Source organism: Bicyclus anynana, chromosome 24, assembly GCF_947172395.1.
Source record: "Bicyclus anynana chromosome 24, ilBicAnyn1.1, whole genome shotgun sequence".
NCBI classification, from domain to species: Eukaryota; Metazoa; Arthropoda; class Insecta; order Lepidoptera; family Nymphalidae; genus Bicyclus; species Bicyclus anynana.
The window spans coordinates 7,029,936-7,043,412 of record NC_069106.1 but is presented as its reverse complement, the minus strand read 5'-3'; the positions used below and the strand labels follow the sequence as shown (position 1 = coordinate 7,043,412).

Sequence of the window (13,477 nt, the reverse complement as noted above, 5' to 3'; positions counted from 1 at the left end):
AGAAAAGACCTCACGCCGGCTAACTTCAAGGAGCAAAAGGTTGAACGCTTAACGGAGTTCTCGCCCGCGCAGCACTGAAGTGCGGGCTATGCCGTCAGAAGTGTTTGCGGCAACACGCACGACTGACAATGACCTAATAGAATGCGTCTGCAGCTCTCTCCTCATTGGCTCTTTTGTCATATCCCGAAGAAGCAATAGATAAAGTTTATAGCAGGCATACGTGTTCCTGTTACTTCTGGAGAGAGACGACCTTTCCTTAGGTTTAAGTTATTTTTAACCTCTAAGAATATTCTAGTATTTACATGCACTGTTTTGTTTCTACTCCAAATTGAAATTACGCGGTATTGAAATTACATTTGATATAATTTAAAAAAAAACCCTAACTGAACTGAACCTAAATGTTTCCTTGGTGTAATTACACTTTTTGAACTCTTTCTTTCTTTTTGAAGTTTTTTTTTTGGTAAGCAAGATGATAAATGCGTTACGAAAAGTGTAATCTTTTTAAAACGCGTGCTGCCATCTGAAACAGGCATAGTGAAACAGTGTTTGTTATTTTTAACTACCCATAGATGGCGTTCTTAGGGAATTTTGAAATAATCCCTATTTTGTACACTTCAACAACTTGTTACGATCCAGTTATGCCTGAGGCTCATAGATGGCGCTTTGTCTTATTATTTTTGAAAGAAGTTTTACTTCAATCGTGTGGGATAAAGCACACTTATGTATTATTTAAATATTTCGTATTGTTTGTCGTTTAGGAATGTGTGGGCCATTTCCACGAGTTCAACTCGCTTGAGCGCGCACCGGACAGCATCGTGCGCTCCCACCCGGCGCTGCTCACGTGCTGCGTGCTGCCGGCGCGCTCCGACCCGCTGGCGCCGGCCAGGCTGCTGACGTGTCTGCTGGCCGCGCTGCGAGCTCACGGTACGGTCTATACTGATGTACTCGCTGCGGACAGCATCGTGCGCACACCCGGCGCTGCTCACGTGCTGCGTGCTGCCGGCGCGCTCCGACCCGCTGGCGCCGGCCAGGCTGCTGACGTGTCTGCTGGCCGCGCTGCGAGCTCACGGTACGGTCTATACTGATGTACTCGCTGCGGACAGCATCGTGCGCACACCCGGCGCTGCTCACGTGCTGCGTGCTGCCGGCGCGCTCCGACCCGCTGGCGCCGGCCAGGCTGCTGACGTGTCTGCTGGCCGCGCTGCGAGCTCACGGTACGGTCTATACTGATGTACTCGCTGCGGACAGCATCGTGCGCGCACCCGGCGCTGCTCACGTGCTGCGTGCTGCCGGCGCGCTCCGACCCGCTGGCGCCGGCCAGGCTGCTGACGTGTCTGCTGGCCGCGCTGCGAGCTCACGGTACGGTCTATACTGATGTACTCGCTGCGGACAGCATCGTGCGCACACCCGGCACTGCTCACGTGCTGCGTGCTGCCGGCGCGCTCCGACCCGCTGGCGCCGGCCAGGCTGCTGACGTGTCTGCTGGCCGCGCTGCGAGCTCACGGTACGGTCTAGACTGATGTACTCGCTGCGGACAGCATCGTGCGCACACCCGGCGCTGCTCACGTGCTGCGTGCTGCCGGCGCGCTCCGACCCGCTGGCGCCGGCCAGGCTGCTAACGCTGCTTTGTGAGATAAAATACAATAAAAAAAAACCGCACTTATATCATATTGTACTATTAATAACTATGAGTGAAAAATCTTTTATCGTAATTAGATGAAAATTCATACAGTTTTAGCTTCCTTACATTAAATGTGACATTTTTTAATATATGAACTATAAACATAAACGCACAAATAACGAAGATATAAGTGATTTTGTTTGAACGCACATACAAATCTAACGATCAGTACATTACCTACGACGTCATTAGTTCGTGCCATTTTGTATGGGGCGTTTATCAGGGATCCGCGGCAGCGCCGCAAATCTGACCCTTTAAATCCCTGTAGCTCCGAAAGTAATGATCGCAGATACCCTGTTCCTTTTACAAAATTGCTTTATTATTAGCATATTTCTAATATAAATACAATTTAAAAAACTGTCATCATCCCTATTATTGCAGGCGTGAACGGCGTGCACGCATGCATCAACGCAACGGACCACTACCTGCAACAGTTCTACAACAAGCTCGGCTTCGTCGAGGTCTCGCGCATTGGCGGCCGAGTGTTCCTCGCTCGCGCCTTCTAGCGCCAGAGACAAGTGAGCGCGCCTCGCTTCCGGTACCCCGGCCTGGCGCAAGTGAGGTCTCTGTTCATGTCCATAGACAAGAGGCGTAGGAGACGACGACAAAACTGACTTGATTTGGTACTAACCATAAACAAAACGCGCAGTAAATGTGAACATTTTTGATGTAATCTTAAACAGGAGACGTCGATTTAAATAAGCATTTTCCGTCTATAAATAAACAAGAGTTACAGAAGACGTTGAATGACTATTTTTGGTCTTAGTTGACATAGAATGTTAGATACCTCTGCCTCGAGAATTTGAAGATTTTGTCTCTCCATAGACAAGAGGCACAGAAGACGTTGTCAAAAATAAGTATAAGTACTTATAAAATAAGTATATTTAACTTTTATATTTATAGTTAGATACATTTAATTTTTAGATCTTGAAATTTTTGGTCTGTAAATAAACAAAATTTTGAGCATTTATTATGTATTCATATAAGCAAAGACGTAGGAGACAAACATTTTTGTCAATCCATAGACTTTATTTTTATTTACTTCAAAATGTTGCCCGTTTCAAGTTTTATTTTGTATTATCAGTAACCAGTCATTTAAACATGACAATTATCTTCCATTAATAACTGTATCTTTTATATCATATATAGTATGAATTAAAACATCCTCGACAATGTTTTTGAACAGCTAAAATACTTTATTATCTATAAACCATAGTTTAAACTAGTTTTTTTTATACTATTATAATAATAATAATTAAAACATTGTCTATATCAAATTATAGTTTCATAAAAGCACTTAGCATTTACATTTTACCTCTTTCACACACATTCTATACAAACTGGAAAATAATTGTAAATGTAATGTAAAGTATTCTATTGACTAAACTTGAATATTTAATATATAATTAAGTATTAGGATGTGTTTCCACATAAGCGAAGCGAACATTCGCTAATGATTGGTCTATTTGTGAACCAATCACCAATCACATTGCCAGATCTGTCAAAAGTGTTATTGGTGATTGGTCTATTAGCTTTTGAGATTGGTACAGACATCAGTATTTGCGTGAATTGTTTGAAAAATGGGTACATGATATTATAGGCTTACCACGTGACTTTAAGCTCTTATTCGCACGAGAGTTTTTTTAACGGACGTTAAAAAAGCGTTCATATATGTTAATATATATGAACAAGTATATGTTCACACGACAGCGTGTTTAAAACACTGTACTTTTTCAAGCAGTGTTGCATTTTCAATTTTGGGCGTTGTAAATAGACCTTCATTTAACTTCATACTGTAATTAAACGCTTTTTTAACTTTAAAAAAACTCTCGTGCGTATGAGGGCTTAGTGTTGAAAAAGACAAACCACATAACTTTATAGTGTTTTTTAGATGTTCTTTGCACGCCTTGCAAAAAGTTACTCTGATTAAAGGGCTATTTCTTATATCTTAAAATACTGAGACCTCTAACAGAAGACTCTACTTTATGTGGTTATTCTATAGAGTGTTGTCAATATGTTATATATTAATGTCTATTGAGAATTATATATAATTTAAGTATATCATTGTTATTTAAAATTATGTGAATTTGAGCAGTTTAAAAAATAGGAAGGAGAATTTTAATTTGGCTGTATTTTTAATTGTCAAGATATTTATATTATTGCGTTTATCCTCCGAATACGATCAGATATAGAACTGAGGGCACAGTTAAGATTATTTTTTATGTATTGGATATGGGATATATTCGTATTGACTTTTGACGACCTCGGTGGCGAATTCCTGGGTTCGATCCCCGGCTGAGCCGATTGAAGGCCGAAAGCCGGTTCTTAAATGGTTCAGGTCTTCAGGTTACCGTACCGTTCCGGTACGATGTCGTGTAGAAACCGAAAGGGGTGTGCATTTTCATCCTCCTCCTAACAAATTAGCCCGCTTCCATCTTAGATTGCATCATCACTTACCATCAGATGAGATTGTAGTCAAGGGCTAACTTGTAAAGAATAAAACAAAATCTTTTGTAGGACGGTCTTGGGCCTCTTGCAAATAGTTGCTTATAAATTGATTGTTGTTAGATCAACCCAACCAACGGTGCGTTTTCTTGTCCCAACTGGGTTGTTATTTTCGAATAAACATGCCCCATATTAAATGACTCTTTTGGGCAAAACCCTTTGTCTAAAAAACCCGCTGATTTATATGCGGTTTCGCCCGACAAGATGTCAGGAATCTATTTACGGTGAGTTGTTTTGTAGTTCATCTACGAACAGAAAAGAAAGAAAAGAAAGAACAGCAAGAAAGAAATTGAAAGAACCTTAAAAACACTTTTAAGGTTCTTTCAACGGTGCTATATCTTGTTGGGATTTATATACATCTTTGACCTAACTCCTCTCACTCTGTGATCAGACTCAAGCTCAGCAGTGAGCCGAACATGGGTTGATAATGATAATATACATTACTGTATATTAATTTTTATATGTATGCAATGAAAATCATGTACTCAATTGGACCTAGTCATGTCGAGGGTAAGCGAAGACTGAGTAAAGATAGAACATGTGTGATAAGATGTGGTGATGCATGAATATTAGTATATACTGCCTTTACTTTCTCGTCTTTATTATTACATTATGTCTTATAGTACGAGAGCCGGCATAAGAAATATATACCCTCATCTGTTATTTCATTGGGATAAGAAATAAATGATGGAAAATATTCACATTGACACATTGCAAATAGGTTGTAGTTAAATTGCAGCCAAACAATATTAAATTATTATGATTGTTTTAAACTATTTAATCTCTTACCTCGTTGGTTAATTCAAAAATCGTACACTAGTTAATAGAATATAACCAAAAGAATTGAAAAAGTAAAGGTTGTCTGCTTTCACACTGCAACTGTGAAACTGTGGGTCGCCAGATATAAACAATTAATTAATGTTATATGAATGTAATGAAAGCTTATTTCATGCGTAATTAACTGTGTTACTGTACTGTCTTTGATCATGGTTTCCTAGATTTTGTATGAAAAATGTGTTTGGCTGCAATTTAACTAGGCAACCTATTTGCAATGTGTCACTTTGAACATTATCGTTTATTTCATAGCACTAATGAATAACAGATGAGGGTATATATTTCTGATGCCGGGTCTTAGACCATTGTAAGTATTTTAATATATAAGTAGTATATTGTCGTACCAGTTTCGTTATATTTTATATCCTAAATGATTTTTATGTAGTCTTCATGTGACAAATATGAACTCCTCTCCTAAACTTCAACTTAAACCCATCCGAGGAGCAATTAAACCTTTAAATAGTAAAAAAAATCATAGATCATACCTACTTTGAAATATATATGAAATTAATTTATGTAAAATTAGAAAAAAATGCAATATAAATAAGTCTAAATTATAAATAAGTACCTAGATTCACTTTTTTAAGTCATGTAAAAATAAGGCAAATTTTCGTTCAGTAAACTAATATTGTAAAAATTCATTATTTTCAATAACTTTCACATGCTTTATTTTTAATAAAGCATGTGAAAGTTAGGAAACCAGTAGTTAAACATACAAGTATGTATGTCGTCTTATTAGGTAAAATAAATAAAATTATTAAATAAATTCCGCAAATCAATGCTTGCTTATATCAACTTGTTTTGTTTATATTATAGTGTCGTCCTATTATTCCTAGAGTTGGTCGACATTTGGGAAGGTAGGCATTTGATTTATTACACAAAAATATCAACCAGTTCCCGAGCAAAGTGCAAAGAAGGGTAGCGTGATTATTTTGCTAGTATAGATACAGGCAAAGATTTCACTAAACTCCGGTCGCTCAGAGTTTGCTGTTCTGACAGGTCGTGATCGAATGGGCGATGTAACTTAAAACTGGCGTACAAGGTCGTTGAACTGCGCTGTTTCAAGGTTATGTCAACTTTATCTTTGTAGTGATGAGAAAAAAACGAGGTGGCAACTGAATGCGACGTGACGGATAGCAGCGACAGTGATTGTACCAGGAAATTGACTTGGACTTGTGACCTTGAGAGTAGGCTTAAGGGATCCCTTCCGACTAGCCAACACTCACCTTCCCTGCCCGACATGGTATCCAGGCCTACACTAAACAATTTATGACAACACAAAACATTGTCGCACAAAATCACTAACGCGACTGGCAGCGTGACGGCGTCTACGCTGCCTAACAAACAACTGAGCTCAAGTTATCAAATATCCTCTTATTTATACCAACACAGATACCTCCCCTCTACAATAACCTAAATAATGAATCCTGTAACATGAATATGTTTGTCCCGTTCGTACACGACCTGTCAAAAACGCAATCTCTGAGCGGCCGGATATTAGTGCTAGTGGTGACTTATATGTACATAAGTATGTATATTTTTAATCTATAATGTGATTATTATTCTATTTGTATAAAATATACGCAACATACTCATGCGAATGTGTGGGTGTATGTATGCTTGTAAATATGTATGCGATTTTGGTTTGTAACATTCGGTTCATAAATGAAATCAGTTAAAAATGTATGTAACAAGTAAATATATACAAATATGTGTTCCCTATAGTAATCCACTTTTATAATTGTGCTATCAAAAAAAAATAAAAAATAAGAATCATTTGCGAAAAAAATCATCACTTCAGCTTCTGTTTTGTACTTTTGTGTGTTTCAGTAAATCCGTACATGGATTCTGAACATTGAACTTAATTAAACCTGGTATATTTGTCGCATGTCAGAATATACCCCAAAATTTTTCGAAAAATAAGAGAAATAAAGCATTTTCGATAGTTATGTTCATAAATGCCTATGTGTATTGTTTATATTATTATAACTGAAAAAAATAATTTGTTCTGTATTAATCCACTAATTCATAAAGCCTGTATATTTATATTCTTATGACTGAGATATTATGTTTTGCTTCTTTATAAGCTATATTTTTTGTTCAAAAATTTACTTTTGTAGGGTAGATAGAGAAAAATATCTGTTATTATTTATATTGTGCTTATCATGTATCATTTTAAGAGCTAACGCAGACTGAAAAGTTTATAGTATGTAATGTCATAGCATCACGCAGACTAGGACAAGAGATACTTATTATAGACCAATAGCGGCGGTATCGAATATATTGCTCTCTTGTTTGTTGCGATGGAACGAAAGAGAGAGCGATATTTTGGATTTCGCTGCTATTTGTCGACAAAGTCAGTCTATAGTCTGGCAAGTTCGTTGATGACACTCTCATGATATGCGGGTGACGGGGGGAAAGACTGCGCAGGTGCGCGGTATCAGTCGTGGGTTTTTCATTCATCGCTACACGCCTTCGGGAGTGTTACGAACGAAGTTGCCAAGTCATGAGATAGGATGCTAACGCATAATTTGTGAACTATTTCTGAACGTGGGCTCTTAGGCAGCTAAATAGTCTTATTAAGTTCTCTTAGAATTACTAATAGTTATATGGAAAACTTATTGAAAACAATTTATTATAATACATGCTTGTAACATAAAATAGATTTAGACATTTTGTATTCTGCTATTTGAGTTAATTATTATTTAGTTTTCGGATATTGCACTTATAAGGCGCTAGACACATTTGCTGTTAATTTAAATGACTTCTGCTAATACTTGTGCTAATATAGTGTCTAGTTGTGAGAATAGTAACAAATAATTGAGTTAGGGAGCGTTCATAAATTACGTGAGGTGTTTTTTCGATATTTCTGACCCTCCTCCCCACCTTGGTAAGATGTCGTGAGATTTTTTTCAACCCCCTCCCCCATCCCCCAATCTCACGTGAGATTTTTCAAATTGTGGGTTTCTTACGTAAATGTGTTAGATTATTATTGTAAAAAGAAAAGAAAATTTGCTTCGTGTTTTTATTTACGACTAGTTAAGACTAGTAATCAATATTGCTAAGAGTTTAATTATAAGTATAATAAAAAATATATATTTTTTACATTTTTTTTCATGAGGGATGGTGATTGGACAGTCAGTAAATGTATAACGTCGAGGTATAAATGAAATTATTTTTTTAGAACGAATTAGGAAATGATCTTAATCGTATTACGATTACGCTTAAGATTAAATCTTAAGCATGTACAATCTGGATTAAATTGACCAAAATAGTATATTTTTTTTTTTGTTTCATTCAGAAAAAAAATTACGTGATATTTGCCGAGACCCCCCCTCCCTCCAACGTAAGATTAGATGAGATTTGACTCGACCCCCTCCCCCCCTAAAACATCTCACGTAATTTATGAACGCCCCCTTATAGATCTCTCGAAACTATTTCGCCGCTAAGATAAGACTATAATTTTTTTAGCCTGGAATTCATTTATTCATCGTTTACATTATCTAAAACTAAAGTAAAAGACTTTAATTGTTCATCATTGTCATTATAAGGGCCCACTAGGCCGTATATACTATAGGGGAGAGGATATGGAACTTAGACACACCACGTTGCTCCAAAGGGGTTTGGTGGGTTTAGTGACTATATTTTACTTATTGTTAATGATAATGACCGTGACAAACGGCTTATGGTCCGTTTATTTCTACAGACACAGTGCGTCGCAGACAAGTAGCGTGGCAGACACCCACAGACACCGTAAGAACTATTCGCCTCTATAAGTGCGGTCAAGTAGTTTCGCAAGATCCATACACTGGGAGAGATTTGACAGTTTAAAATAGAGCTGTCTTTTTCACATTGTTCTCAATAGAAAAGGATAGGACTATGTTTTCGAACTTAGTTTACAAGATTATTGTAACCGTCGCTTTTGTTTATGTTATTTATGTTATATTTATGTAAACAGTTTTTATTATTTGGTGCCGGCCATCTCGATGATGAATCAACAATAAAGTTTATTAAAATGTAATAATGTGTTTCAATTGTAATAAATTAAGTATCGTGCACATCTTATAAGCATAAACTTAGATAGAGAAGATGTACACTCAGCGTCGGCCCGAAGTAAATTTTAAAATGGAGCGAGATCCAATTATGGCGTCCTCCTGTTTGTACCTAATAATATGTAGATACCTATACCAAATTATGGGTGTAAAGTAAGAATAGAACGCGAAGATCTCGACCATACTCTGGGGGTGACCAATTGAAAATCAGGCGCAGTACTGTCTACGATTGAGTAGGATTATCATTTAGGCGGATTTGGCGCCTGGAGCGACTGCTCCGTTCGCTCATTGATAGTAACTAAAGTGGCAAAAATGGCAGAAGGCTTTGTAAGCGGCTGAACTAATTTTGATGAAACACTTCTAAGAATCACTTTAAAACCAGTTTTTAATTAAAATCCTTATCAAAAGCGCATCAAAGGTAATAAATTGTAGTGTTGGGGTTTAATAAAGAAGAAAGTAAAAAATGAAACATATAATTTTATCTAGTTTATACTGGACTACATTAGCATTTGAATATTATTCCGCCGATACAGATCTTGAGTTCGTAGTTGAGAGCTCGATCAACTTCTGTTTAATTTCAGATATCTGAAAGAGTTTCACATAGATTAATATACATTACTAAATTACATGCTTATGGAGTAGGTATTTATTTTTTAACCATTCGCTGCCCGCGAGTATTTTATCGAAAAGCCCGTCTGCGTTGAAGAAGCCGACAGTCAGGGAATGCAGTTTTAATCCATCGTTGTGAGCCATTTGAAAAATCTTTATATTCCTCTATAGCGCGGAGCATGATACTGTGCTCGCCTATTGCCCTAAGTTTACTTTATATTTTTTTACATGTCACGTAACGGATACGATGGGCGACCGGTCGTCCATTTAGGAGTCAAATGGTTAAAAAGAATCCATATACATGACTAAGTAGTAGGGTCTTTCAGTCAGATCTGCAAATAACGAAATATTGGCCGCGAATATAGGAATTAGTTCGCAATTTTTTAATCCGCGAGAATGCGAATATAGGAAGCGGAATAGGGAGCTTTTGCTGTATATTATTAGTCGTTTTTTTATTCTTTACAAGTTAGCCCTTGACTACAATCTCACCTGATGGTAAGTGATGATGCAATCTAAGATGGAAGCGGGCTAGCTTGTTAGGAGAGTGAAAATTACACCCCTTTCAGTTTCTACACGACATCGTACGGAACGCTAAATCGCTTGGCGGTACGTCTTTGCCGGTAGGGTGGTAACTAGCCACGGCCGAAGCTTCCCACCAGCCAGATCTGGCCCAATTAAGAAAACCTCAATAGGCCCAACGGGAATCGAACCCAGGACCTCCGTCATGTAAATACACCACGCATACCACTGCACTTCATAGATGCAAAAATGTACTGCCTACCCCAAGGATCCATTACGAACCTGTATTGGAACAGGAATTTCTTAAGTACAGTGCATACCTTAGTTAACTACCATAAGAACGCCACTGCATGTAAGGCCAACCAACCGAATTATACTATACCTTTTGTATCTCCCCTAAAAGTACTCTCTGTTCAGTCCTCGGCGACATGGTCTCCCTATTCAAATCCATAGATTCCAGATTTTCAAACAGCTTCTTTATCTTCATAGCTAGATGAGCATCAGTGTTACTCTTCCTAGCCACAGTTGGTTTGGAGCGTCTAAACAACCTCTTTCTATACTTGTCTGGGAGGTCCTTTTCTATGTCCTCACGGCTGAGGAGGGTCATGTATTCAGGGTTGGTATCGTAGGGGTAACTTTTGGGTGTGAGTTTGTATTTGTCGTCTTCCATTGATAGAGTCAGTTGGCGGTTTCTGTAGTTTTTGCGCCAGTTCTTCAGGAGTTCGATATTTCTAAGGATGTGATGGTGGATTTAAAATACAAATATAGATAAATAAATAAGACGGTCCTCCCTAGAGGTAGGACTCTCTAGAGAGAGTGGTTGAAATCAACCACTCTTTAGAACGTTTTATTAATCTATAGCGGACGCCCGCGACATCGTCCGCGTGAAAGTCGATGTAAGCTTTCAACTACCCCTACCCTACCCCCACCCTAACCCTACCCACCCCATTAAGGCTGCACACGCGACGGAAGCTTAAAAAATGGAGTAACTTCTCCTGTTTTCCCAACATTTCCCTTCACTGCTTTGCTCCTATTGATCGTAGCGTGATGAAAAGTATAGGTACTATAACCTGCCCAAGTGCCCAGGTGTATGAAGAACATTATCCCAAGTTTCGTTAAAATCCGTCGAGTAGTTTTTGTTTCTATAACGAACATACAGACAGACAAAATTTTACTGATTGCATTTTTGGCATCAGTATCGATCACTAATCACCCGATTGTTATTTTGTAAATATATTTCATGTACAGAATTTACCTCTCTAAAGCTTAATTACAAGTACCTATAGATGAAGTTAAATAGCTTCAATATTCTCCAGTCTTCTCCAGTTCTATGTTAGGATAGTCTATGACTACCAGCTTTCAGACCAGTATTTTTATACTAGTTCAAGTATTTTATGTCAGTCACCATACAAAGTACCTATGTAGTAGTATTGACATGGGAGGGGGGTTTTTATATGGTAATTACGTTTGCAGATGTTATTTAGAGTAGTATTTAGTATCTTATTAGAACTCAATTCCATATCGGTAGCCCAGAATCCTTAAATACGCCTATGTTTTTACCCAAATGTATCGCCTGATACTTCTGACGGTTTTCACGCGGCTTCGTACCGTAACGCAAAATCTTGGCTACCTCTTTGCCGGTAGGGTAGTAACTAGCCACGATTTATACCACCAGACTAGACTTGACTCAGTTTAGAAATTATAAAATCCTAAACTGACCTGCGCTGGAAATCGAACCTAAAACCTCAGGACTACCGTCTGCGCCAATGAGGTCGCAGTCAATGGCTAACTTATCATAGAAAAAAAACCCTTACCGTCTTCCTTGTAAAATTTTATCACTTTTAGCAATAAGGTCTTTCTGTTTCTTCAACGCTGCGTCCATTAATATGCTTTGCATAATTTTCTTATCCTGCTCTTTCTTGGGACACATCACAAGCGGTCTTGGATACTTAGCGCTCTGGCAATGAGGTGGTAGAGGTTTAGACCTACTTTTGGCTAATTTAGGACATTTTGATTTGATTCGCGGATATAGTTCATTTTCTTCGCCATCAAAATAATCTCTCTCACTAAATTGTACGGATAAAGTTTTATTTGGAGGTATACTTGGACCGTCTATTACAGAATTATAGCTTCGTGAATTCAAAGGTAACTCCAAACAGTCGCTTGCGCTTGCCTTATCCGATACAATAGACCGAGTTTCCTCCAGTGCTTCTTCAATGATTTTCTCGTTCAGAAACTTTAAAATACTCTCCGTTCCCGCTTTTATTATGTCCCTCGGAGGATACATTAGCGGATTTCCGCTCAATTGAAGCACTTTTAAGCTCGTCACTGTCCCTAATTCGTTTGGTAGTGATGTGATTTTATTGTTTTGTAATAATATATGATTTAGAGATGGATGATATTTCACTGTTTTTGGAATATCCGACAGTTCGTTTTCTCGTAAATCGAGCCATTTCAAACTTGGACACGACGGAAAAAAGTCGTCAGGCAGTTCTATTAATTTATTGTTCTGTAAGTAAAGAACCTAAAAAGAAAACACTTTAAAATTTATGAGTGTTTCATAAAAAAATATTAAACGGGTCAAGCTGCACTTACAGTTAAAAATTCGTTATTGATTGCAGGTATTGTAATTAATTCTTGTGCCGAGAGATCTAGAATTTTGTCATCATCCAGGTCCTCTTCGTATAAAGTTGTTTGCAAGAATGTATCAGACATTTTTGTGTAAGTTTTATAGATTTGTAATCAGTGTATTATTTATTCTTGTAATAGTGTGTTTGATCAATAATAAATGTCGTAACAAAATCAATCATTTTTAAAAAAAAGCGCGCGCAATGTGGTTAACGTTTTTTTTATTGTGGCTTTTAGGCTCTGAGTTCTAGCCTTTTCGAGCCAAATCGGGGTGGTTTATTTCTTAAAACTAACTTAACTGCTTTGACTTGCAGCCGTTTTGAAACAATCAAACAATAAATACTACCCTGGACTTCCCTAAATCTATGTATAGATTCTTATTCTATGATGTCTACACAGAATACTAAAATATAAAAGAGTTCAGTGAAAATAATGTGTGTAATGAGTTTTAGTGTAAGACACACTGATCATATTAATTTTAAATAATTTAAACCAAAATACTCTTTTGCAAAAATATTTAATCAAACGACAACGAAAATATTTAAAAAACTATCTTATCTAAAAAATCGTATTAATAAAAAAACCGTAACAATCAGATTTTCGACCCGAAGTCCGGTTTTGCACACACTTAGCTACTTGACAGATACGT

At 37.6% G+C, this 13,477-nt stretch overlaps 2 protein-coding genes across 4 annotated transcripts in view; one reads left to right on the top strand and one right to left on the bottom strand.

Annotated features, from left to right (window-relative positions):
* The window catches only part of LOC112055407 (protein O-GlcNAcase), a 35,453-nt gene extending 26,409 nt beyond the window's left edge, over positions 1–9,044 (top strand). For all 3 annotated transcript variants that reach the window (XM_052889013.1, XM_052889012.1, XM_052889010.1), the window contains exons 21-22: positions 759–1,504; positions 2,063–9,044. In XM_052889013.1, coding sequence (XP_052744973.1) covers positions 759–1,085 — 327 coding nt within the window. In that variant the 3' untranslated portion in view covers positions 1,086–1,504; positions 2,063–9,044. The remainder of the gene's footprint in view (positions 1–758; positions 1,505–2,062) is intronic.
* A 485-nt stretch (positions 9,045–9,529) lies between these two features.
* On the bottom strand, positions 9,530–12,978 carry LOC112055408 (leucine-rich repeat-containing protein 27-like). Its single transcript, XM_024095498.2, has 4 exons — positions 12,796–12,978; positions 12,015–12,724; positions 10,583–10,931; positions 9,530–9,657 (listed from the first exon to the last, which is right to left on the bottom strand). Exons 1-4 carry the CDS (start codon positions 12,913–12,915, stop codon positions 9,589–9,591), a joined length of 1,248 nt encoding a protein of 415 aa, XP_023951266.2. The 5' UTR covers positions 12,916–12,978; the 3' UTR covers positions 9,530–9,588.
* Positions 12,979–13,477: the final 499 nt, after the last annotated feature.

Excerpts from the sequence above, each read along its gene's own strand:
- LOC112055408 (XM_024095498.2), bottom strand. The coding sequence starts at position 12,915 with ATGTCTGATACATTCTTGCAAACAACTTTATACGAAGAGGACCTGGAT. Across the intron at positions 10,932-12,014 it reads AAAATTTTACAAGGAAGACG|AAATATCGAACTCCTGAAGA; the intron begins GTAAGGGTTTTT and ends TCACATCCTTAG. Across the intron at positions 9,658-10,582 it reads TTTTAGGGGAGATACAAAAG|ATATCTGAAATTAAACAGAA; the intron begins GTATAGTATAAT and ends AAACTCTTTCAG.